At 38.9% G+C, this 25,517-nt stretch overlaps 2 protein-coding genes across 8 annotated transcripts in view; one reads left to right on the forward strand and one right to left on the reverse strand.

Moving 5' to 3' along the window:
* The window catches only part of mettl15 (methyltransferase 15, mitochondrial 12S rRNA N4-cytidine), a 69,203-nt gene extending 68,413 nt beyond the window's left edge, over positions 1–790 (reverse strand). The window contains exon 1 of one of the 4 annotated variants that reach the window (XM_079466796.1): positions 270–501. The gene's annotated coding sequence lies outside the window, so the exon portion shown is untranslated. Of the gene's footprint in view, positions 1–269; positions 557–646 lie in introns of those variants that run through there. The other 3 variants (XM_079466797.1, XM_079466799.1, XM_079466798.1) reach the window with 3 other exon arrangements.
* kif18a (kinesin family member 18A) lies at positions 266–23,092 on the forward strand. Of its 4 annotated transcripts, none has more exons than XM_079466761.1 (18): positions 266–300; positions 1,541–1,895; positions 2,540–2,697; positions 2,852–2,956; positions 3,049–3,159; positions 3,584–3,781; positions 8,195–8,371; positions 8,530–8,604; positions 8,974–9,074; positions 10,339–10,501; positions 11,277–11,441; positions 13,769–13,890; positions 14,106–14,341; positions 16,871–16,930; positions 20,510–20,870; positions 20,993–21,082; positions 21,227–21,336; positions 21,868–23,092. In XM_079466761.1, the coding sequence occupies exons 2-18, from the start codon at positions 1,577–1,579 to the stop codon at positions 22,005–22,007; spliced, it is 2,691 nt and encodes an 896-aa protein (XP_079322887.1). In that variant the 5' UTR covers positions 266–300; positions 1,541–1,576; the 3' UTR covers positions 22,008–23,092. The 4 variants fall into 4 exon arrangements, with proteins under 4 accessions (XP_079322887.1, XP_079322886.1, XP_079322884.1 ...); XM_079466760.1 differs by lacking the exon at positions 266–300 and adding an exon at positions 435–649; XM_079466758.1 differs by lacking the exon at positions 266–300 and adding an exon at positions 782–975.
* Positions 23,093–25,517: the final 2,425 nt, after the last annotated feature.

Raw genomic sequence — 25,517 nt, forward strand, 5'->3', positions numbered from 1 at the left:
AGATATTGTACACAATATATAAAAGTTATATAAAAGACACAATAGGCCTATATAAAAGTCTGTACAAAAAGACGGAAATTTTTAATGAATTATTTAAATTGTTTTCTCTTTTAATCGTTTAAACATGCTTAGTAGATTGGTTCAGGGAGGTAAGAAAGGTGTTGTTTAAATTAGTAAAATACAAGATTCATACAATGCGCTTGTATTTTCTCTCATGCCTATTACCACGTGATGTATTTAAAAGCATGGGGTCCGTACACCACACATACCGATTACATGATGCTCAATGAGAAGACGCCGGTACGGAAACATACAGCACAATATCTTACAACGCAGAGAGTTTAAACAATGTAGCCGGTTACGAGTGACTGGAGCGTCTGTTCCACCATTAAACGATGCGGCGGCTTTAAATAAAAGTCCAAGCAGTAAAAGCAGTTCACGAGTGCAGCAGTACGAACTCCCGGAGGAAATACCAACTGACCATTTTGAGTTCCTCCTGTCACACAGCCTGTGTCAAACGCTATGCGCGTTAGAAACACATACTGGCAATTTAGTTAATTTGATATGACAATAATGTACATTATGTAACTGTAAGACTTTGATTAATGCGGAACTTGAATTATTTTCTTAAATCGTGTGAACTCACATGGTAGGTCACTTCCATCGAGCCCACGCTAATAACACAACCGCTTTCACTAGATATAAAAATAAATGATTGCAATATGCACGAAATTGCCTGCTTTGCAGTGTAAATAAAACTCTACCGTCGTTGTTCAACGTCACGTCATACGTCACTTGACGTACATACGCGCTCGTCCAATCAGCTGCGGGGACGGAACAGCAGCTTGTGTTTGAAATCTACGCGCTTTGGGTTTTGCTTTTGCTTAATATCAGTTCCAACACAGGGTTTGAAAATCAAATTGACTTCAATACGGTTCTTAAATCATTCGTCGTGGATACCTATTGTATCAGATGGTATGTGAATGATACGTATTTGTAGCGTTAACCTAAGCTGTTTGATTGAAGTAAAAGAGATGGGCAGTTAGCTTATGCTCTTAGCTTAACGCGCCCCAATGCTAACACTGGTAAGGTTAAAGTTTGTAATGAACACATATCAGCGGAGCCTTACTGTTTGAGCGGATTGTTTGTATTGTGGAGTGCATTGAATATACATTGTGCTAAAAAGAAACGAGCACCGGTTTAGTATGCAGGTTTTGGTCGTGCCTTGCAATAAAAGCAGTCTATAGTAAAGTGTGTTGACTATTATATGACCATTTTATGAACCGTCCACAAGCTAGCGCTTTATAAACGAATCCTTTATTCGTTTTGTCAGTATGGACAAGATGCATGTAGATTCACTACAGCGGCCACAACAAATGTGCTTTGCTGAGACTGTGTAAAATAAACGAATAACTTATTTGTTATAAACCAATGCAAATCGCTTTGGATTAAAGCGCCTGCCCGATGCATAAATGTAATTGCAGTCTGAGATCGTTGTTGATTTACATCACTGTTGTTTGTTTTCTCTCATCTTCTCCAGGTAAACAAACATAACGTTGCAAAATAAAACGGGACAATGCCAGACGTGGAGGTTTGCAGCCACGTGAAAGTGGTGGTCCGGGTCCGACCTTTGAATGACAAGGAAAAGAGTGGCAATTACAGAAACGTGGTCCATGTTGTTGACAACCACATGCTTATCTTTGATCCCAAAGAGGAACAAGTGACATTTTTCCGGGGGCAGAGGACAGCCAACAGGGATGTGCGGAAGAGGTCTAATAAAGACCTCAAGTTTGTCTTTGACAGTGTCTTTAGAGAAGACTCTTCACAGATGGAGGTTTTTGAGAACACCACCAAATCAATAGTGGATGGTGTCCTAAATGGCTACAACTGCACTGGTGAGGGAATGCTTTTCTCCTCATTCAATCTTTCTGTGACATTTAAATCATTAAGCCGATTAACTAATATTAATGATGTTACTTTTGGGTTTCTATTGATGATATTGTATCACAATTTGAATATTTCATGATGAAAAGCAAAGTCTAACGTGAAAAATAAAAAAAGAGTGCACCCTGTCTTACAATAATTAGATTCAGAAGTGTTTTATTACATTTTGTTCTAAATCCTGGCCTTTTAATAATTATTCAAATAATGCAAGTAAGTTCACTTATGTTTACTATGCTATGTATGTGGTTTGGATTTGCTTAAACCCTGCTAATTCTGGTGTTGCTATTGATGTTGGTTTTTTGGACATAGACAAGCATAAATACTGTCATTTATAGATGTTCTCTTTCTGGGCAATTTAAAGGGCTTTGTGATTCGCCGGTTGAAGTGCTGTTGGTTCAAGTAGCTCTCTTCTATGTTTGCTACTTCTTCAAGCCTTTAAGCTATGGCTCCAAACTAAAAACATGGAGAGGAATGCAATTTATTTGATACTTCTCAAGAGTTCAGACTATTTTTAAATCTGAGATTATTGTTGTCATGGCAGGAGAAGAGCAGCTCATACTTGCCCCTTGAATTTTTCTCTCTTGTGTTTGGCCAGTGTTTGCCTATGGAGCTACAGGAGCGGGAAAAACGCATACAATGTTGGGCACTTGTGATACACCAGGAGTGATGTTTCTCACCATGAAGGAACTTTTTGAACGTATGGACCTGATCAAGGATGACAAAGTTATCGATATAGCCTTTTCTTATCTTGAGGTGAGGTTTTTCCACAGACTTCAAACTCTTAATGAAATCATACTGGTTAGGTGTGCAGCTTAAATTAGCTCTGCGTTATTACACATGAAGCAGTATGAGAAATTGGGTCTTTTGTGTTCTGAGCAGCTGGGTTTCTGCATTCTCACTCGAACAGGTTTATAATGAGCAGATTCGGGATTTGTTGACTAACTCAGGCCCATTAGCGGTGAGAGAGGATGGTTCCTCTGGAGTTGTGGTTCAAGGACTCACCCTGCACCAGGTAAGGTGGCGTTACTTGTGTTATTTTAGCGTGCGTAATGGATTCCCCTCGGTCTGATGCATGTGTTTGTGTGTCATATCATTACTGAACAGCCCAAATCTGCCGAGCACATCCTTGAAGCTCTTGATTATGGCAACAAGAATAGGACGCAGCACCCCACTGACATGAATGCCACATCTTCACGCTCCCATGCTGTATTCCAGGTAAAAGGTTTCTCGCCATTTTAATGCTGTGTTCTTTGAATATCACATCTTGGTTCTTTGTAAGTGTTTTGATGCAGTAAGGCTCCACACAGGGCCTGAGCGACTAATTTACCTTAAGCCCATTAAAAAAAACAATATTGAGCATGCTGAGCGGTCAGAAGTGATTGCAGATGATAATTTTTGTATTATTGTTCAGTGCATCAAGCTCTTTAGCTTCTCATATTGTATTATTGCAAAACCCTATACATTTAATACCAACACAGCTTTGATCCTTTTTTATATATTTTTTATATATGGCATCTCAGCCCCCTTCAGTTGATCTGGTTGTTTTAAAGTGAACCGCAACATTCAAACCAATGATTAAGCAAAAATATAAATATTCAGTCTGATTCAATGACTTTCTTGTTTCATCTTTTTTCTTCAGATCTACTTGAGGCAGCAGGATAAAACAGCCAGTCTTAATCCAAACGTTCGTGTGGCTAAATTGAGTTTAATTGACCTGGCTGGCTCAGAGAGGGCCAGTGCGACCAATGCCAAGGGGGCACGTCTTCGAGAGGGGGCCAACATCAACCGCTCTCTTCTCGCCCTTGGGAATGTCATCAACACACTTGCCAACCCCAAAGTAGGTCTATATCTCCTGTGATGTAAACAGACTAAAGGATTGATTACTCTGATCTTGCTGAAATAAGATCTGTGTTGTGTTTATATTTGAATTGACAAAATGAAGTGAATCTGATGCTGCAAATTTGGGTTTCAGGCTTTTGTATGTTATGGCATGCTTATTGGAATTACCTGACTGAGAAAGGTGTTTAGCCAGAAAAAAAAATCTGTGTTTAATGGGAGTGGTTTTGAAAAGAGGGGTGTGGCTAAACCTTGAAGTTTCAGAATGGCTGATATTGCTGAATTAGTTTTGTAATTTTTTTACATTTTGGCAGTGTAATAAACAGGGGAAGTGTTGCACACCTTGACCCCTTTACAGCTGACATCATGCCTACGTCATGTCATCAGCTGGAGGCAAAATAATGGGAAAACTGGAGGCATTCAATTATAAATCAGCACAGATTCGGCTGTAAAAGGGGTTTTAAATATCATCTTGTTGTGTTGTTAAGTGCCACAATCGACAGAATACAGTCTCCAATTTGATATTTTAACACATACATCCTGCCATTGCCAAGCAAAAAAACGGACGACAGCTGTAGTTAAACACAATAAATCTAGCGGACTGAACAGAAACGATGATCAAAAATGCTCGCGTTTCACATCATTAAAATATTTTTGTTGGTGAGTATTATGATTTGGAAATGTGTCTAAAAATATCTCACGTATGCCCAAATCAGAAATGAGTGATTCACCAAAATGAAAATTGTGGGCCAAAACGATACCAAAAATGTAGGATGCACTTGGCAGAAAACCGATACCAAAACCGAGAATTACTTAACTTTTTGATATCGTTTTTATTTAATTGTACTAATTACACACATTAAAACAAAAAAACTAAGGAGAACATATTTGAAAGTTATAGGTTAACTTTTTCAAAAACAACCGCGGCCCTAGACAGTAAGTGACCAAACATTTTTGTTTTTTTTTCTAGTCATTTTCAAAAAGCAAGCAAACAAAGCTTTAGTTTTGCTGTCTAGCTTTAGTAATGCGGTCTAGTGATGGGGATCTTTCTGCCTCCACCTACTTTTATCACTTTAAAAGTGTTGTTGTTTGTTTGCATGTTTGACCAGTAGTGTAGCCTACAGAGATGTGTGTCGAAATACACATTTACGAGAGACTTGGTCTTGAACAGGAGACTGTGGACTCGGGGCATTCAGAGCAAGCACTCTTCCATATAGCTTTGCTGTAATCCACAGAGCTTACAGTCTCCATCTCTCACTTTGATACAGACCTTTGATACTTATCTTTTCTCTCAAAAGCAGACCTGCAATGATAATGTTCCTGCCGAATGCTTCATTTACCATATTTAAGTCCTTTCCTCAAACCTTTCACCCAATGATTGCAGCTCAAATGCAATAAAAGTTTGCAGATTTTGTATGGGCCTACTAAGGACACATCACCGGCATATTGTTCTGATGTAAACAAACATGTTGTATTACTTTTACTTCAGTCTAACCTTTCTTGGTCTCTATCCATTCTGGGTCAGCTTGGTTCATAGTGTGCTGTGGCCCTGCCATTGGTTGTGATTGTAATACCCTTCATTTCAGATTTTTGCTTTTGGGACAAACCCATGGGCTCTGTGGTTCAATGACTGATGCTATCAGCTGGAATACTCTTTTTGCTTGGATTCTGCCTGCGCTTATCTCTCTTAGGGCTGCTTTTTGTGTTTGTTGGGCTCTTAGTCGTGCATCCGTGCCAACTCCAGTACACCTCCATCGGAGACATTGTGTGAAATTGTATTCAGATTTTCCGTCTCATAAGGTTTAAGGGTAATTTACCACCCAATCCTATTAGCCCGTGACGGATTTAGAACGTAGTCTTGGAAAACGGCTGTTAAATTTTCCTCGCTGTGTTTGTTTAGTGCCATAAACCATGCCTTAATTATTATTGGGTGTTTGGTGTGTATTTGCTTCAGTGTAATCTGAAATCCTGACACTTAGCTTTAACGTCTCATTAGTTTTCAGTAAATGCGAGTGTGTTTCAAACTGATTTCTTAAAATTACTTCTAAGTGAATGAGTTTAGATGCTTCGAATGGAAGGAAATGCTAAATAAAAGGCTTTCTCACCTTTAGTTCTTTTCATTTGGTCAGGACAAATTTGGTCATGGCAAAGAATTATACATTGAAGCATGTTTCAGCGGTGTTGGTTTCTTTTTCACACCACACTGATTTCGTAACAACATCCGCATCACTTGTTGGCGAGAACGTATTTCCTAAACTGCTTTTTTAAACTAAGTAAAATCACGTGTCAGATGTGGTGACCGGTCAACTGTGCTAGCATCAGTCGCATCACTGTTTGGGGCAAAGGGGATCTCAACAGCCTCCACCAGTTCAACATTCGGTTTTGTCCCAAGAATATTATCGAGGTCATCTTACCAGGGGAACTTGTACATCCTGCACTTGAATTTACTGCTGGCTTTGTTCTACAGATCTATTGAACTCCATTCCCTGAGTTGTTTGCCAAGTAATGAAAAGATCGCGCTGTTTTTGTGAGTTTTCGAAAGTTTGGATGTAATATGGTAATCAGACCAAATTTCTATGGGAAATACCAGGTCTGGATTACTTGTAAACCTTTTAAAATCTAAATGTATTCCTATTTTGTAACCACAACAGTGGAAAAGGTTCCTTGTTATGGCCTATGTCCAATTCAATTTCGATAAATATTTTGCATTTATTTAGCATTTGTTTTGTAGTGTAGTCTTACACGGAATCTGCAGTAGAAAATGTTGCAATGGTAAAATGTAGGGCGGTCAAACGATTAATATCATCCAGAATAAAAGTTTAACATAATATATGTCTGTGTATTGTACATATTAATTTTGAATTGATACACACAAAAACTTACATGCGTATATTTATTTATATTTACCAACAAGTGAAATGATATATTCAATTTCATAGCTTTTTTATTTTTCTCAAATATATGTGCGTGTCTGTATATAAATTCATTTTATCATGTAAACACAAACTTTTAATCTGGATGTGATTTTGACAGCCCTTGTTTAATGTGTTTTTTACCACATGATACTGTATTACTGTGTCATGCCCACAGCAAGAAAGTTTATTTCAACTAATGTTTTTAGATAATCAGTAAGAAGGTTGACTATAATGTGGCAATATGAGAATGAGCAGCAATATAGCAATAAAAGTACAGTACAGATGAGAATCTTTCAGAAATCACACTCTTTGCGAGATTTAAACACTGGTCCAGGAGCACTCCCGGTTTCAATTTCATTTGAGTTTTTAAAGATCTTAATTCCTTAAAGATACTTAATATTTTAAATCTATTATAAATGATGGTTGTATTTTGATTAAACTTTGTGTAGTGTTAAACATCTGAAACTGGAAGTGGGTCAGTATTTTTCACGTTGTCCAAAGAAGTCTATATCATAGTTTTAAGTCCTCATATCATATTGATGTGCTCTAGATATCAATATAATATCACCATATTGTATTTGCACTCTGTATTGTTGTTTTTGCTATGTCTATAGGTTACATTTCCTCAAGGGAGTGTGTTTTATTTGTTTATGTACGTTTGTGTTGTGTCTTTTGTGGTATTTGTAGTTGTCGTCTGATGCTGGTGTGTTTTGGCTATTGTGTGTGTTTGTAAGGTGAGGAGGTTTGGCCCTGTCTGTGGGCCCCTCCACAGTGAAGCTTCATGGGTATTGTTTTCATGCCATCCGCATAAATTAACCTGTCACACAGACGGCTCTCCTTACCCAAATTCTCTTGGGAGGGCCCGAAACGGGCCACTCGCGCACTGCTAACGCAGTTGTGCCAACAGAAGGAACATGCCGCCTTCAGAGAAGTGATTGCTAGCGATAGCGAGTACTGTGTGTGGTGTTACGTAAGCTGGTATTACACCGCTAAGTCCGTTTTTACTCTTGCTTTTCATATTACTTCAGTTATTTCTAACAGAACACAAAAACTCGACTGAAAACTGGGACACGCTCTTCGTTTCATCCCAGAGAATTGCTGTGTTCCCATCACGCCACTGCTTGGTTTTGTAATGAAAACATTACCACACACACACAGTCTAGATGTAGGCTATAGTTTGGGACATCAGCTGGACCTACTCAGATATACAGACTTTAATATGCTTGTGTTCGTGTTGTCAAATGATGTTAACAGTTTCAGATCACCTAAGTGTAAAGTTAGCTTTGATGTGATGTGGATGCACACCGGTCCTCAAATCCTGAAATTCATTAGACAGTTGGTTCGTGAATGCTTTTATTCGGAGGTGTTTGAATTGAGAAATGGCCCGAAATGAAATTTTGAGCCTAAGTATCCAATCCATGTTACCCTTGTCTCGTAGATGTCCTTTCATGATATTTTTGGATTAGTTTTTTATGTTGTTGTTTTTTTTCTTTTCTCAGTGTAAGAAGACGCACATTCCTTACAGAGATAGCAAGCTGACACGGCTCCTCAAAGACTCTCTGGGTGGAAACTGCCGAACTGTGATGATCGCTAACGTCAGCCCGTCCTCTCTCTCCTACGAAGACACGCACAACACGCTCAAATATGCCAACCGTGCCAAGGAGATCAAATCCACTGTGAGTCCCACACACACACACACGCAGTTTCAGCAGTCCAACAGCATGCCTTAAATCACCAAAGACTGCACAATTTGATCTTGACAGAATTGAAATGCGATTGTAACCACAGCGGATGCGTCTTGTTTGTGTTTTCTCTTGATCTCCCTGTGTTTCAGCTGAAGAGTAATGTCATGAGCTTGGACAGTCATATCGGCCAGTATGCTATCATCTGCGAAAAGCAGAAAGCGGAGGTAACAAAAATAAAACCGGTTTACAACTTGACTTATCGTTGGTTATGGCTGTGTTCGAAGAAACGGAAAGTATACAGAAGTAGTAAGACAATAAGGTGCTATATATTTTTAAAGAGTGCTTATATGTATATAATAACAGATATGCCACAGTCCTATGTATGTGATTTGATTGTTGGTGGAAAAAAATTCAACTCAACTTTGTACACATTTTACCCTGTTTAGTCCTATGGGATACAGCCTCTCCACTCTGTGGAACTATTTAGTTAGTAAATCTGGTTTGTTTCTCCTGATAGGCGAGATGGGTCTAATCTGCATGAGACCCAATTGTGTAATGAGACCAAGGCTAAATGTGTGTGTGTGTCCTTGTAGATCATCATGTTGAAACAGAAACTCGGAGAGTATGAAGAGCGGAAGCTGGAGGTTCCTGCCCTCAATCCAATCGCTGTCAAGAGAGGTGCAGAATTTGAGAAGTAAGCACCATGTACACGTGTGTGCAAACAAGACGGATACGTTTGCTCTTTTAAGTGTAGCAAACTTTGTGCAGGCATCATTCTGCAAATTGCGGCCTGTGTTTGTATTTGTTTACATTTTATTTTATGCCATGTGTGATCTGCGGCTCTTTATCGCTGTCCTTTGAAAGTTTGAATACGTCTCAATTATTCATAAGTAAGAGTACACAGGACAAAGCCAGACACCATCTCAGGTGGAGGTCTCCTTACCTCTGCATTTTTTATCAAGCCCAGTGGAGAGTCAGAGCCTTGTGCTGCAAGTTCTCCTATGTTTCTTGAATTTTTCAGAGTTGTTTATTTGTTGTAATGTTTTTTGCATGTTTTGGATAGAATTATTTTCACGATACAGCCCAAGCCCCACCCTTGACCTCAACGTGTCGTTTTCTGTCAGTGGTTTTTATTGTCAGTGGTTCTCATCAGATAACTGCAGCAACGTCCAGCTGGGAGGGAGAAAATCTATGGGCAAGGAAGCAAGGATGGGCACAGGGAAGCGAGAAAGAGGGAAAACGCAAGGGTTGGAGGCATAGAGCGGGGAAGGAGGAGGGGGGAAAAGCTGAATGAGTCTCACTCCTACGTGTTTCATTCACCGGCATCAGAATTCACAACTTGCAGAGAGGGGGAGAGAGATGCTTAGCGGCAAGGAGGGGCTGCATGCTCCCGCCCGCATTAAAAATGCAGGAGTCTGGCAGTGTCGGCTGCTGCATCAACATTACGGCCCAGATACGGCTTCTGCACTCTCTCTCAATGGGTTTAAAAAAAAGAAAATAAATAAAGTAAAACTTGATAGCGCCCACACGCAGGTGATATCTCAGCGTTCATTGAGTCAGCGTATGCAGTGGCTGTGTGCAGCATGGAAAGCCCTCACTGGAAAACATTTTTGTTTGAATAGAAGTGCAATGCCCCTTGGCGTTTAATGGTATTATATAGAAGAGAAAAAATGCAGTAAAGTTTGCTTTGGCTATGTTCCTAGACAGTTTACTGAGACACTGTTTTGGGTGGTGTGCATGTCTACATACAGATGATCTTTTCAGATTCATCCAATATTTAGAATTTTTTTGTAATGCATGAACAGAACTAATCAGACGGCTTTCAGATCCTGCTGACCGGGTGTGTACCGTGTACACAAAACTCAATTAGAGATATGTTTGTTTATATGCAAGGAGATCATCCCATCCATTAAATAGGGACTATGACTGAATAACTGCATGCCTCTTTCTTTTTGCAGAATGTCTGAGTCCCTGCATAGCGTGTTTGCAGCGCGTCAGCTGGTCCGTAAAGAGCAGTTGGACTTTGAAAAGCAATTGTATGAAAGCAGGCTGACCATGAGACACAGGGAGCAGTGGCATCAACAGAGCCTGATCTTCTTCCCCGACAACAGGGCCGAGAGGGTAGCGCCACCAATTCACACACATATATGCAACCACTTGAAATAGATACTGCTGAAGATGCTTTGTCTCTTAAAAGCTGGATTTGAAAACTTTATCTCCAGGCTGAGCTATCTTAGTTTTCGAATGAATATACGTTTCTGTAGGTATACTTTGTAGGCAAATGTTTCCTCTTGAGTTTAACTATAGACAAACTCAACTGGGTCTTTGTGAGTGACCCATTCTCAGCGGGTCCTTTGCTCTAATTTATTAAAGGGATTGTTCACCCAAAAATGAAGATTCTGTTCATCAGAACAAATACATTTATACAGTTTTACTCGCCCTCAAGGCATCCTAACTGAATATGATTTCCTTCTTGAATATAATGCAGAGTAGGAGTTGTAATACCACTTATCATTTAACTTCCAAGCGGTTGAATGGTAGTGAATGGGTGTTGACTTTTTGAAGCTCCAAAAAGCGCATCCAAGAACATATCAAAGAACTGCCCGACACAGCTCCGTGGTCTTAACAAAGGTCTTCTGAAGCGAATCAATGCGTTTGATGTAAAATGATACGTGGTATTATAACTCCGACTGCATTATTCTTAATATAATTTTTATAAGAAAAGTTATTCTGAATCTAATTGATCTGAATTTCTTCATTGTTTTTTTTAGTAAAAAGCGAAAGGACCAAAATGAATGCTTTAAATACATTGGTTAAAAAGTGTGCACATCCTGTGGGTGTAAAACACTCTTTCACAGAGAAGCGATTTCAGTCATGCTGTGTTTTTGTATTTCAGGCCACTTGTAAGTACGAGCGTAAGCTGGCCTCCCTGAAGTCTCACCAGGAGCACCTGCAAAAACGTTTGCTGGAGAGTGAAAAGCGCTTTCAGGAAAACGAGGGATGGCTTCACCGCATCGAGAACGAAATGAAGCTGCTGGGACGTGAAGGACAGTCCCCCGAGGTAAGAGCAGGGTCAAGAGTTTAGTTTTATCCCGCCGGAAAATATTTCATGAACTACTTTTTCCTAATAGATTTCGTATACCAATCAGTATGAATGACTCATTAGCTTACTTCAAAAATTCCAGTAATCACATACAACTGGAAATGACACGGAAGTGACATTTATTTGTCAGAAAGTGAGGGAACCCTTGGATATATGTAGGTTTTTTTACCCTTCACTTTCACAACCATGTGCGACAGTGCAACTAGCGGCTCCCCCGGAACAGCTGTTACATATATGATAAATGCAAAATACATGCAGTTGCAGGAAGTCAACCTCATTATCATTCAGTTCACTGCTGTTTGGTTTTGACGTGGCCATGCTGTGAGCCCCTCCACGCCGGCAATTACAGAATAGTTCAGGATAATGATTTTAATTAGAAAACTCTATACTCCAAATCTGAGTCATTTCTTTTTTTTTTTTTCTTGTTATCCGTTTCATTATGAATGTTTTCTAGCCAGGCCCTGAAGCACTAGGGTGCCAGTCTGTTGTCAGGGTTTTTCCTGCATAGAGAAATTGGAGGCGGCCGCCTTGCCGAACTTCGTGCCGCCTCTGACTCTCCGCAAAATTATGTCAAGTGTTTTCACAAAAAACACTGCTCGCATTAAACGGTAATTTGAAACTGCAGTTACAGCATTACGCCACAATTAAGGCACTGTTTTCGTTTTCAGCACAGTGAGCGCAGAAGAGTCCGATAGAAGAACTATATTTGGAGCTGTGTTAGCTGTGTTTCACGGCTGTTCAGATGTTTAATGTTCAATTTCTTGAAAAGGTTTCTTAAATGAACGTGCTGTATTGTACATCATTGCACTGTTTTCAGCTGTGAAGTTGGCTCGTTGAATCAGCGTTATACTGTATGTAGCGAGTTCGCCTATATATTCGAACGACTTGCAAAAGACTCCATTGAACCGAGTCTAGAATGTAAGAGATCAGCGAATCATTCGAAGCTCAGTTTACTTCTTTAGTAAGACTGGTTAGTTATGGGCTGAAAAGTTAGTTGAAAAGGATAAAAAGCTTATATTATAATTTCGGGAACATGCGCACGGTTCAGTGGTCCTGCTGTTGGTCGTGATTCATTCATCTATGAATTGACAAAAAATCTACGATTGTTATATCGATGTTTTCTTACATTTATGAGCTGTCAAATTGTGGCCCTTCGATAAACACTGACCATCACTGTGTCTCTCACTAGCCCCTTCTTTCACTTCATCTCTCCATTTGCCCACCAGAGGATGTCTTAATAAAAGGAAAATCAATTCTTTTTCTTCGTCACTCCCTACAGCTGCTTGCCTAAATCCACACCTTTTTTCTCCCTCTCATTTTTTCTCTCCTGTTTTTTTTCTTTTCCTGGAAGTAGAACGGAGTTGTGACGCACCCGCCCGTCAAATGTTCTGTGCTCTGCTGTTTTGCGTTTTCTTGCGTCAGAGGGGGTAGAAGGCTCCTCAGAAGGTGCATTTTTAGCAAGACACAAAGACAACAAGGAGGTAGACTAAAAACAACATCTGAGCCGTTTCATCATTTTTGTAGCATCTCGCCTCCGTTGCCTTGCTCATTATAGCAAACAGATGAGATGGTTTAATCTCATCATCCTCTTCTTCACCTGCAAATCCATGCCGGTCTTTTTCCTGGTCATGTTGTATTAAAATGTGTTATCTAATAGATGAAGTGAGGACGAGCAGCCCTACCTGTGTGCTGATGGATGCTACTGTTAATATCATTGTCAGGATGGACTCTTAAGAAGCAGTCTTAAGAGACTGCTGGAAAACTGTTTCTGCTCATTTATTGTCATGGTACTCGCCCCAGCAGGCCGGTTTGAGTCAATTATGTAGCTGACAACAGATTTATTGTCTTTACAGGATCACAATCAAATATATGAAATCTCTAAAAGTACAACTCTGTGAAATTTGATGCTTAAATTTGTCAAAACTTGCTGGCCATATTTAGCATTACAATGTTTCACAAATTAACATATGTGAAAAGTATAATTAGATATTTTTGCCGTACTGGCATCAAAATGGAACATCAGATCATGCAAATTCTAAATTTTTAAGATGTTAATATTGTAGTAGAAATATGAATTTTTAGCATTTTATATGCTGCCTCATCTTAACACATCCAGGAAGGACCTTTCGAGTAAGCCTTTTGTGTAGTGGAGGCCTACCTTTTTCATAGAAATTGTGTAAATTGAATGCTGCTGATAGCCTTTCATTTACATCAAGGGGCCAGAGTAAGAGCTGCTAGGGTCTTCCCACTGACTTGATTGTGTTAAGATGTCTTTCTGCCTGCAGGAGCTGAAACGAGAACTACAGTGCCATCAGATGCAGGTGCAGATCAGTGACCTTCAGCAACGCATCAAGCACACAAACCACCTCATTGGTGTGCAAGACCAGGAAAACATTCACACACACAAGTATGAGTCAACACTCGTATATGGTTCATGACGGCAGGCTTAGTCACCCAGAATTTATGCATTTGTGGAAAGCCGCACGCCTTTTTACATGCACTGGAGCATTTTTTTGTCGACAGTTCTTTGTATTATTCAGATTAATTTGAAATTTGCAATGTAAATACCTCCATCAGTATCATTCAACTAGCTCACTTTTGTTCTTCCACCTGTCCTGTCAGGTTGGTAAACGCCCTGCTGTCCACCTGCCGCCGACAGCACCTGGCGTTGAAGGCCGCGAGTGAAGCCACAGATGATGCTGAGTGGGAGGAGCTTGAGCGCCTGGTGAACAGAGAAAGGGGTGTGGTCTGGGCAGACCAGGAGAGACCAGAGAGGAACGATGGTGGCACAGGAAGCACTCATCTACAGTCCATCCTGTCTTTCTCGCACCTTGTTTCTCACCAGAGCACGCCGTGCAGTGAGTTGCGAAAAGTCATACTACACATTAAAGGCTGAAAATGTTTCCTTAATTGAGTTCCCAACAAAGCGCTGATTTGCAGTAAATAGGACCGTCACAAAATCAGATTTTTACTTCACGGTTATTGTGGCCAAACTATATCTTTATCAATAGTATTGCAATGTCTATTGAATTTGAAAAAAGAATTCAGTCCAGTTTAGCTAGGATTGTCTTTATTTCTTTTTGTCGGGGTGAAATGTTAAATGGGTGATATAAGGGCTGTAACAATTCTTTGAGTAATTCGAATACAAAAAGTCATCGAGGCAAATGATTTGTGTGTGTGTGTGCGCACGTTAGGATGGTGAGAGAGCATTGTGCTTGGTACATTCCTTATTTTTAAACCAAACTTTTAGTACTTCAGCGGCAAAGTTTATTCTCTCTGACTAGCGCGTGTCACAGTACTCATTATGGCCAAAGGCTGAAAGCGGTCTTTGTGGCTGTTTAAACACATGCTGGGCTGTACAGTGCGACATATAACTATGTATTTACCAGTTTAGCTTGATGCTATACAGTTTTGCAGGTGCATTAAACAGAGCCACTTGTTTTTATAGCAGTACTTATAGCACAATTATTGTCAAAGTGGTATAGGGATGCATAACGATCATTTGCAGAATAGATTAAAATAATTTTAAGAAAACATATTTATATATAATATAAGATGTGTATATACATTGTTATATTTATACATATGTGAATTTTTTTTAAATGTATACATGCATGTATATTTATATATGCACAGTATACCAACATATATTGTGTAAACAAAAAAACATCTATTCGGCAAACATTCAGTCGTTTGAATCCATTGTGACTCCATTAGCTGTAATACAGAATACCACCTTTTTTATTGCTGCCAATATCAACAGTTTTTGCGTGTTTTTTGCCTCTCGAAAGAATTTTCATACAACAACAGAAAATCTATTTACTATTTATTAAATGCCCTCACTTTGTTTAAGGAGTTAGACATTTTGTATCCAAATTAAGTTAATTAAGAAAACTGCGTGTAACATTTAAATGTTTCACAATTATATTTTTATGTGATTAACACAATTTAGTCATCAAAATAAAGATCAAATTAATACATTAAGTTATAGAATTAAATAAAACAATAGATACAAAAATGACCAAATCCAACGAGTTTTTTGTTGTTAAATTTAACTTTAGAACTTACATGCTCTTCAAGAATGGAACATAACGTTAAACCAGCCCAGAGTAGTTTTCTCTCTTTCCCTTACGTGTTCTTGTTTGATTAAATATAATCAGACAATACAAAATGTCAACATTTTAGAATATATAAAAAACTGATGAACAGTTCTGTTGTCACTCTCATTACTATTGTGACACATAGGCAACTGGTAAACATCAGGAGGCTCCGGTGTCAAGCAGCTCATGGATGCGTTTAAAAATAAGACATGATTTAAGCTCAAAATTGCTCCAGTGACATCATTAATGTCTGATTTGTTTACACTCTTGATTGGGTTCAAGAATGCAAATGACTAATAATGAAAGCCTTGCAGGATGAGGGATTCTGTGATCTCAGTACCCTAGTGCAGAATAAACTGTTATTGCTGTGACGGTGTCGAGCACTGACTCTAGTGCTTGTTTGTATAATGTCAATATTGTTCAGGAGCTCTAGAAAGGCACTATAGAAATTAGATTTATTAGTATTATTATTATTATGAAGTAGAATTGACTGAGTAACAGAGTGCTATTTGCATGAGACTGATAGCGTGTGTGCACAAGCTCTTCGCATGCTGACTGCAGGCACTCGTGTTATGTCAAGTATACTCAGATTTGTATTTGCAATGTTCTTGTTTAATTTAATTCATTATTGGATCTGTTGGCAGTTTCCTGTGTTTTAGTGCAGCCATTTAGTAGTGGAGAACATTCAACTCTTTAAAATGTACACCTTTGTTAAAATTCATTAATATTTAAATGAAAGGTATCATGAGGTTGTTGTATAATCTTTTTAAACTGCTTGAGGTGATGTGCATGATTTCTCTTAGTTTTAATTATACATTTTGCTTTATTTACATGCATAGATCAACACAAAGACAACAAGGAGGTAGACTAAAAACATCATCTGAGCCGTTTCATCATTTTTGTAGCATCTCGCCTCCGTTGCCTTGCTCATTATAGCAAACAGATGAGAATAGTTTATTAAAAATAAATTTATGGTTTAGAGATAACAAATAATCCCAAAAAGTGTCTTTAGATACTTGAAGAGTGAGATCATCTAAACCCCTGCAGGGAGGATTTTTACTTAAAAGCTTTAAGATGAGGCCGCTGTTTTACTCTTCAGATACTTTTATGTCGTGCTGCTGCCGTGACTTGCTGTTTTCAGCTTCAGTGTAATCTGATCTGCATTGTTTGAGTGTTGACAGATGTATGTGCCTTGATTAACACATGTTTACTTCCTGTGCGATGTATATATTGGCTTGAATAGATTAGAACATGGCAAATAAATAACAATGCTTTCTTGTCATTCAGGTTCAGAGAAACGCACACGCCGAAGCTCACAGCGTCTCAGACTCGCACACTCATCTAAAGGTAAACTCATCTCTGGCTCCATCTGCTTTAACATACTCTGCTTCTGTCATCAATCCAGCTGCCCAAGTCTGTGTCATTGCTCACACTGACAGGCAATGCGTGTGCCTGTGTGTTCCTTACAGGTGGGCTGTGCTGTTAACATGTTGGAGCGATGCTTATTTTTTACAGATGTGTAATCTGTAATGTGTAATGGGTTGGGCTTTTAGGTTTCAACATTTTTTGTTTACAATTGTCTCCTTTTAGGCAAGCTTGTAAGGCACAGTCGTACATATGGCATAGTTCATACCCAGGCGTATTTTGATTTCATTTTAAAAGGAAAATAATAAAGACACTTTTCACAATTAGATTACCGATATTTGATATTAAAGGCTTGATTGTAAATCAATAACACAAAATGTCTCCTTTCAGTGTTTTTCAGCAGTTGGACCCTGTGAAACATTACCTGCAGGCTTCAAAATAAAAATTGTTAAAAGCTAAATCATATTAGTGCCTGAAGGACATAACAGGGTAAAATTGAGTTTCGCTACCAGGATTATATTGGTAATTCTTACAGAACAGCAACAACAGTATTAATGGTATAGCTCAGGAACACACCCTGTGTTCACAGAATGAAACACAAACACATTTTACAGGATGGAGGGAGTAGAAGGGTGAGAAAAAGGGGAAAGGGAAGAGAGGAAAGCTTTGGGAAATGTGAGTTATTGCTCAGTAAATGGAGAGTAATGATATTTGCTGCAGAACAGGTGTTCCTCATTTGATTGAGACACGCTGTGGGAAAACACATTTCAGGAAAATTCGGAGACCTGCTTGAGGAAGAAAAAGAGAAAGCATAGACGAGTACTGTTAAAGATATTTTCAACTTCTCCATCTGTAGCATTATGGGGATATTCTCAGTGAGTTGCTTTGATGCACATTTGTATTTGTTAGAGAAACAAATTTCCTGTGTGTATCATTTCTCATTTTTGACGGAGATTGGGGTGTTTCTTTTGTTTGGTATAATTTTTTCCCCTGTCCACTGCTTGTTTAAATTTTAATGATTAATTTTAAACACCATATGGGATTTGACCAGGTCAGGAAAATGTAAAACATGACTTCATTTCTTTTTTTTTTATTGGCGGTGAAGCAATCTATTTAGAAAGGAGCTTACTAAAGATGAATAATGATTTGTTTACTGGCCTATAAAAGCAAGCGTGTTTTGTAAACGTGCACAGGCATCAGTCAGGTGATGTGTAGCGACGGCACGTCTACAGACCGTTCACGCACCGCCTGAGCCATATTGCATTTATAAATTGTGCACAGGGTTTTATTAGACCGCTGGGGAAATGATGTTATGTTTACAAGTTCCCAGGCTGCTACAGTGAAATCCATGGGTTTGTGAGGTTTACGGCATTGTATCTTAAAGAGGAATATTTGTTTTTGACCAGAAAGTCCTAAGACTGTTTCCTGCATGCTTTGTCAAGTAATTATGATTTGACCATTTGGTTGCGTACCAGCTCTTTAGTTTTCTACTGATAACGTGTCTGTACAACCATTCTGGAGAACTGTCTCATTATTTTAATAAGATCAGAGTTTGTCACCGCATTGAATCCCGCATGTAACCACATTTTGAGTTTGAAGTGTCTTGCTTACTTGAAAAAACGGCACTTGATTTTCACTTTTTTAGAGTCAAGACAAAAAAAAAATATATATATATATACATTTTCATTAAAAACTACTAAAATAATTTTCAAAGTTCAAAACATTTTGCAGTAGTGAGCTGCGTTCAGTTCACAACCCACAGCGTGTTTCCAGTTTTCTTCCTAAAGACAATAAAGACGGAGCCCTGTGTGCTAAAACTGAAAGATACAGAGATTCAAAGAAAGGGTTATGAATGAACCTCCGCCCCACCCCCACCATTGATGCGCTTCATGACGCTATCGTCTCCGCACTTGTGCTCAAGTGCTCGATGGAGAGATGAAGCGAGAGAGTGAAGGCATGGAAAATAGTGATGGAAGAGAGGAGAGACGCAGGAGGGATCACGTGTCACCGTGCACGAGGCTGCTGGCTTCCCATGTGTCAAACCTGACCCTGGATTTTGTTTTTCTACTCCGCTCATCACCATTTTTGCTTTGTGCTTTTGCTTCTGTGTTTGTGTACAATTTCATTTATTCATTTTTCTCCCCATCTTTGCCACTTTGTCTTTTTTCAATCAGATTTTTCTCTCCGTATCGCTCCATTGTCTGTCTCACCTCGTCATCCACATCTAGCCTGTTTCCCTAGCACCGACCCTCCTCCCTTCCAAATTTCATTCATAAAATGACTCCTCAGCGCAGGGAGGGGGAGCCATCACATATAGTATGAAATGCTCCTGGATTGGCTGAGGACGATTCTGCAATAAAAAGAGAGCGAGGGATGAGCGTGAGAGAGAGGCGGGGAGCCAGGCGACCCTAATCCGCAGTAGCTTCCTCTAGAAATAGCGCCTCATGCATGTTTTAATCCTGACAGCCAAAAATATGCCATCTGGAGCACTCTGCCGCCAATTAATGATTGCGCCTATTCCTCTGCCTCCGCTCTGGGCCATACATCGCTGTCCACCGCTCAAGCTCTCGTTCTTTTAGCATTGTCATCTGATCAGCATCACCCCACGTCTCCTCTGTGAAGTTATATTGCGTATGGTGTTTGTGCACTGGTGATGTCTACATTGAAAGGCCATCAATGAGTGATTTTGTTTTTACTTCTCAAACTTTCTTTTGCTGTTAAAAGTTAGTCATTAACAGGATGTCAGGTTCTCCCCCATGCACTCCACATTTCTGAGAATCAGCACTGACTCAGAGAGAAAGAGAGATGGCTGTGTGTCAACACTTTGACCAGCAGGAGCTCTGAAGCATCACAGTTGGTCAAGAACACTTAAGATGCAGCCGCAGTGTCTCTCTCTCTCTCTCTCTCTCTCACTTGTCTGCATTGTGTGAGTCAGTGTGCGGCCAGACTGCGACGTGCTCCAGCATACTCCGCCACTCAATATCCAACGTCAGACCCCTCCGACAGCTTCCTGGAGCCTCCCTTTCCTTCCCCACCCACATACACCCACTTGCACAAGCACACACGTACTGGCTGTCTTGACGAAGCAAAGATGCTGCTCTTTAGTATAGCTCTTGATGTGCCCTCAGAAGGGCACGTGACGAGCAGGACTAAATTATTCACTCTTGTAGGAGTAAAGTATGCGTGCGCATATGCATCACTGATGGGAATTTGTGTGTGTGCGTGCTCGTTGTATATGTCCAGGTTTAGACCTGGAAATGTGCCTCACAAATCTGATGGTAAAAACACTTTTATTATTTTACTTTTAATATAATATAATATCAAATTTGTACTTTTAATATTATATTATGCCTCATTTGAAGACAAAGAATGCGAGTTATGTGCTTTTAGTGGTACAAATGTATTTTCCTGAACAAGTTTTTAAACTTGTTTTTAAAACAAGTTTACAAACGGTCCGGCCTCACGCCACTGATTGAGCAAAGTTCGGCCATTACATTTTAAAGTTGCTGCTAAAAAGAAATGAACTTCTAATATAGATACATTTTGTGCTTACTCTCTCAGGTTGTAACCCTCAACATCAGGAGCCAGAGGCTGAATGTCCTAAAAAACCCATCCGGAGGAAGCTATCTGTATCTCCAGCAAACCCAGATGAGGGCAGAGCCGTTCCTGTGCCGTCCCATTACCCACCTGCGCTTCAGGAAGTATTAAGACAGGAGGGCATGTTCCCACTACAGTGCACTCCTCAGGGCCAGCCACACACCTCCAGCACCTTTGATCCGAACTCGACGTTCGACATTGGTAATACAGAGGACACAAATACCGCCAGTGCTGCTAATGTCACTGTGATCCTATCACCTGAGCCACCCAGGTACACAACGCTCCAGGCGCTACGAGCCAACAATGGGAATGAGCCAACTAAAAGGTATCAAAATCGGTATTGATTGATAGTAAGCATGACCCAACAACACTTTCTAATTGTATTTAATAATGTGGACCAAGTAGACTTGTTTCGCCTGGCTGAAGTATCCCCAAAACTGTTCCTAGGTTGGAAATTCCGTCGCTTTTAGACCTGCGACGATCCAAACCGTCTTACATGGCAATGACCTCAGCTGCTCAGGGGAAGCGCAAATTCTGGTATGTGTGTGTGTTTATTGGGGAATGTGTTCACTGAAGCGTTAAAATGGGCCATTTAGATCATGGCTCATTGACATTTCGCACTCTTGGTATTTGCCAAAATCTCACTTAGTGTGTGTGTGTGTGTGTGTTTGCATGCAACAGTCCCAACAGTGGGAAAGAGGACCTTTCTCAAGCCGTAGCTGCAGCACCCAAGCGTATAAAGAGAGATTCCTGTGAGGCATCTAAACCACTACGAATCCGTCGTTTTGGAGGTTAGTACAACCGCATCACTCTCCATACGTGAATAATTTCAGGTACCCTCTACAAGGCTTTCCATTTGTATCTTGAATGCGGAACATAAGTGTCTCTTATTATATTCCTTTTATGAAGTCCTCACATAATCCATTTTGTTTGGTAAAGTATTCTAATAGTGTAATGGGCGGGCCGGCTGACAGCTGTGAAACGATATCAGGCTCACAGCCAGAAGCACACAATCTCTTCCTCCTACTCCCAGTGGTTCTCTCACACTTCCCTTCTCTTTAAATAATAGAATGCTGTAACTTCCCTGAAGTTCCGTACTTCATTAAGCAGCCTGCAAAGTAAAATGAATTCCAGTGAATGTATACTAGAAAATGCTTAAACTTTTCCTGATATAGAATTTTTTTTATTAAACTGAAAATACAATTAAAAAAATAATATAAAATCATTTCTAAACGGTATAATGAACAATTGTTTAAATACAACTAATTGTTGAAACTAATCGTCTTAAACATTTTATTCCCTTTCTCTTCCATCACATCTAGTTTCTTCTGAGAATGAGCCGAGCCGTATAGTAGTACGGAGCGTGTCAGAAGGAAACCTCAATCAGCTCGACCAGCGCAAGCCCAATTCGAGCTCAATGGGGCCTGTGGCACTCTTTAAAAAAGTCACCAAGAGGATGTGAGAGATGTCCACTGCTGTTAAAGGCACAATTTCTCTTCTTATTAAATTAGCTGTAGAAAAGGCTTAATCAAGGTTCTGGGGAACAGGAACAAAAACAATTTTAACCTTTAATATTTCTAGGATGTTTGAATTTTTTTATGTTAATTTTTAAAAAGAAATATGTATGTGCATAGAAAACTTGTTCGGCCTACCTTGAAGCACACATTAAAGTATTGTATTTCTACTGATGTTTGGGTGTTGTAAAGTAACTTGGCATTATTGTTACTACAGAGTGAGTGAGTAGTTTTTCTACTTTTTTGACTGTTTTAATTAAAATATCTCAATTTAAAGATGAAACCAGGTCAATTGTGTTTGATGTTTTAAAAAACTCACAATGCTTTTTTATCTGGACTGATTTGTTCGCATTGTCACATGCATGCCACTTGTTTACTAAACATCTAATGCATTCCACCTGTTTATTACACATTTAAGCAGAGGCGGATACAGAAAGTAGATGATGGGTGGGCCTGACTAATTTGCATTTATCTTTCGTCCGGAGAAAATTTATTTATTTTCTTAAATGATAATGTTTGTAAGTATAAAATTAGGGGAATAAATGAAAGGTTTGAAAATGATTTGGTATAAAAAATTGAATTAATTAGTAACCAAGTTGCACAGTTATATGGATATTCAAGCCAAAAATTCTGTTGTTCCAAACCCGTAAGACTCTGTGGACAAAAATGTTTGGCAGAATGTTAATGAATGGAAATCATAGAAGTGTCAAAATAATTTCAGATTTTTGTTTTCCATGGAAGTAATAAGTTTCTTTGTTTTCTATAAAATTCTTTTTTAAACAGAACTGTTTCAGAAATATATATGGTTTTGGAAACAGGTGTGCAAAAATTATTAACTGTAATTAATATAGTTAATGAGACCATTATTAACAGATAATTATGTAACATTGCCTGCAGGCTAATGGCATCTATAAAACTCTTGTGATAGCTTTAAAATGGCTTTCCAGTAGGTAATGAAATTATAATCAAATGTCATTGTTGTTCATGTAAATGTGGCTGTCTTGCACAAAACAGAGAAACTGCATCTTTCTGGAAACGAACAATATTTAACATTAAAGATTTATGATAACTTAAATAATCGCAGCATACTGCATAATAATAGCCACTTTCCTTACAGCATCTGATCTATGAATTAGAAGCCTGAAAAACAAGTAAAGATACTGCAGTTATGGTTTGATACATTTTTCTATTGATTTGCACTCAAACAGCATTGTGCTTTTGTGATATTGATCATTTGTGTTTAAATCATCATCATTTTCCATTCATATCCCAATGAAAGCATCTGCTAAATGAATACATGTAATAAACATGTTGAGCTCTAACCGATAATCAAAGTACTTACATAGTAGTCTTTACATATTTCACAGCAATGAATTGTTGATGAATCCTATATAGTAGTGTCAACACCAATGAATTTGCCTTAATTTGGACAATTCATTAATATATTTATGTTTTAAAGCAGCCTCACAAAAAAAAATCATGCCGTAGTGTTGTAAATGAACACACATGTCTGGCTGATCGTTCTTAATATAACCTGATAAAATTGTGTTAGAATGGTGGTAAGGTTTAACCAGATAAAAGCAGCATTTATTTAACAAGCATCAACTCATCTGAGTATTTGGGGCATTTGTGGCCTGTCGTGTATATGTGTACATTTTGTTTACGTTTTACTAGAAGTTGTGACTGTAATTCACACGACGCATCATGGGGAAAAGGTGGATGGAATAGCATAACTGTAATGAAGCTATCAGTAACGCATTGTGAGGAAGTCTGTGAAATTGATGTTTTGGGTTTGGTCCTGGCTTAACTCCTCTCAACACCTGGAAAGCTACACTTTACTCCTCTCTAGGCTGTTCTTGTGGCTTTTATGCGATTTATTTTATTTATTGGTGTAATGAGCAGAACACCTTTCCTGTAGCTTAGTGGTTAGAGCATGGCGCTAGCAACGCCAAGTTCAGGGGTTGACCCCAGGGTATTGCACATAGTCAGAAACAAATGTATAATACAATGCAATGTAAGTCGTTTTGGATAAAAGTGTCTGCCAAATGCATAAATGTAAATGTAACACCTGGCAGCTGTGAAACTTTGTCAAAGGCTTGCCAAAACACAAATCTTTCTTCCTCAGTTAATGATATAATGACAATATGTTACGTTAATAAGTTCATTTTCTACCATTGAATACATTTCGCCTCCTTTTAAAGATTTGTTTTTTTACATTTGAATAAGCAGATTGTTTATTTTTATTAATATTTTTGAGAAAAAAGGAAATAATGAAATGGTCCCAAACGCTTTTTATAAATATCAATCGTAAAATCCAAATGCAGTTTTTTTCTAGAAGGGTAAACTGGTTCCCAAAGGAAGTAAAAAATGGAATCCTCTCACGTTGGGCCCTTTCAGAGAGCTGTTAGAGACAGTGTCCTTTACAGAGTTTATTAAACCTATTTGATTATTTTCATTCAGGTTTTAAAGTAAAGTAACTTTTAAAACTTGTATCTGTGTTTACCATAAGGATTCACATGGTCATTTACACTAGAGCTCTGTTTGTTTATGCACCTTTCACATCTAATTTGTGAAAGCATGCATCTCTGATATAATTATTTGTATTTATGGACACTTGAAAGACTTTAGGATAAATGTTATTTTTGAACAATTTTAACTGGATATTTTTTGCTATATATTTAAAACAAATGAACTTGTACAGTTACCAAACGAAAATGCTATTGATTATTGTTGGCAGTTTTGAAATGCAGACTAAACAGTAATGGAATCTACTTGCTAAAGCCCCCCTGAGTTGCTGCTTTCATACTCCCACAGCCAAACATTACAAAAGACTGATGTTGAACATGCAATTGGATACCCGCCTCCCCTTCTATTGTTCTTTAAACTCTCCAGGGTGAAAGACAGTGCTAGCTATAATAATGAAAGCATCGCTTCTGCAAGTTTGATAGCGGCCTCATCACTGACAGTTTGCTTTCATTATAAGCCTTATTTTATTTAGCTTTAGTTTGCTCAAATATGCATCACGGAAATATGTGCACCGACGCTCTCTGTATTTCTGGGTCTATCTTTTCTCACCCTCTCTCTCTCCCTTCTCTCCTTTCATTCACAAAAATCTGTTCACTGAGCATTTTCACCAGTTTTTTTTTTAAAGGGGAGGGTCGTGACCAAAGTTTATTAACTTCCTCTGAGCCAATGAGCTGACTGCCCTGTTTCTAAGATTGTCCAATGAGACAAAGTGAGAGGTTGGAGGTGGATGTTGCTTAGCAACTGCAGGTAGAATCTGGTAACACGTTGAAGTCATTGTCTTATCTGAGGCCCATATGAGACATCACATGTATTGTTTTGTGATATAAATGGTTACAAAAAGATAAACGTGTTAAATGCGTCAAAAGTTCCAAAGTTGTTTTTCTTTATGATTGTTTTGCTGCACCCCCTGCATCAAGGCCAGTGAGATAACC

The sequence above is a fragment of the Barbatula barbatula genome (genome assembly GCF_947034865.1).
Source record: "Barbatula barbatula genome assembly, chromosome: 1".
NCBI lineage: Eukaryota > Metazoa > Chordata > Actinopteri > Cypriniformes > Nemacheilidae > Barbatula > Barbatula barbatula.

Coding starts and splice junctions, on each gene's coding strand:
- kif18a (XM_079466761.1), top strand. CDS start 1,577: ATGCCAGACGTGGAGGTTTGCAGCCACGTGAAAGTGGTGGTCCGGGTC. Junction 1,896..2,539: donor AAATGGCTACAACTGCACTG/GTGAGGGAATGC, acceptor GTGTTTGGCCAG/TGTTTGCCTATGGAGCTACA. Junction 20,871..20,992: donor GGGAATGAGCCAACTAAAAG/GTATCAAAATCG, acceptor AACTGTTCCTAG/GTTGGAAATTCCGTCGCTTT.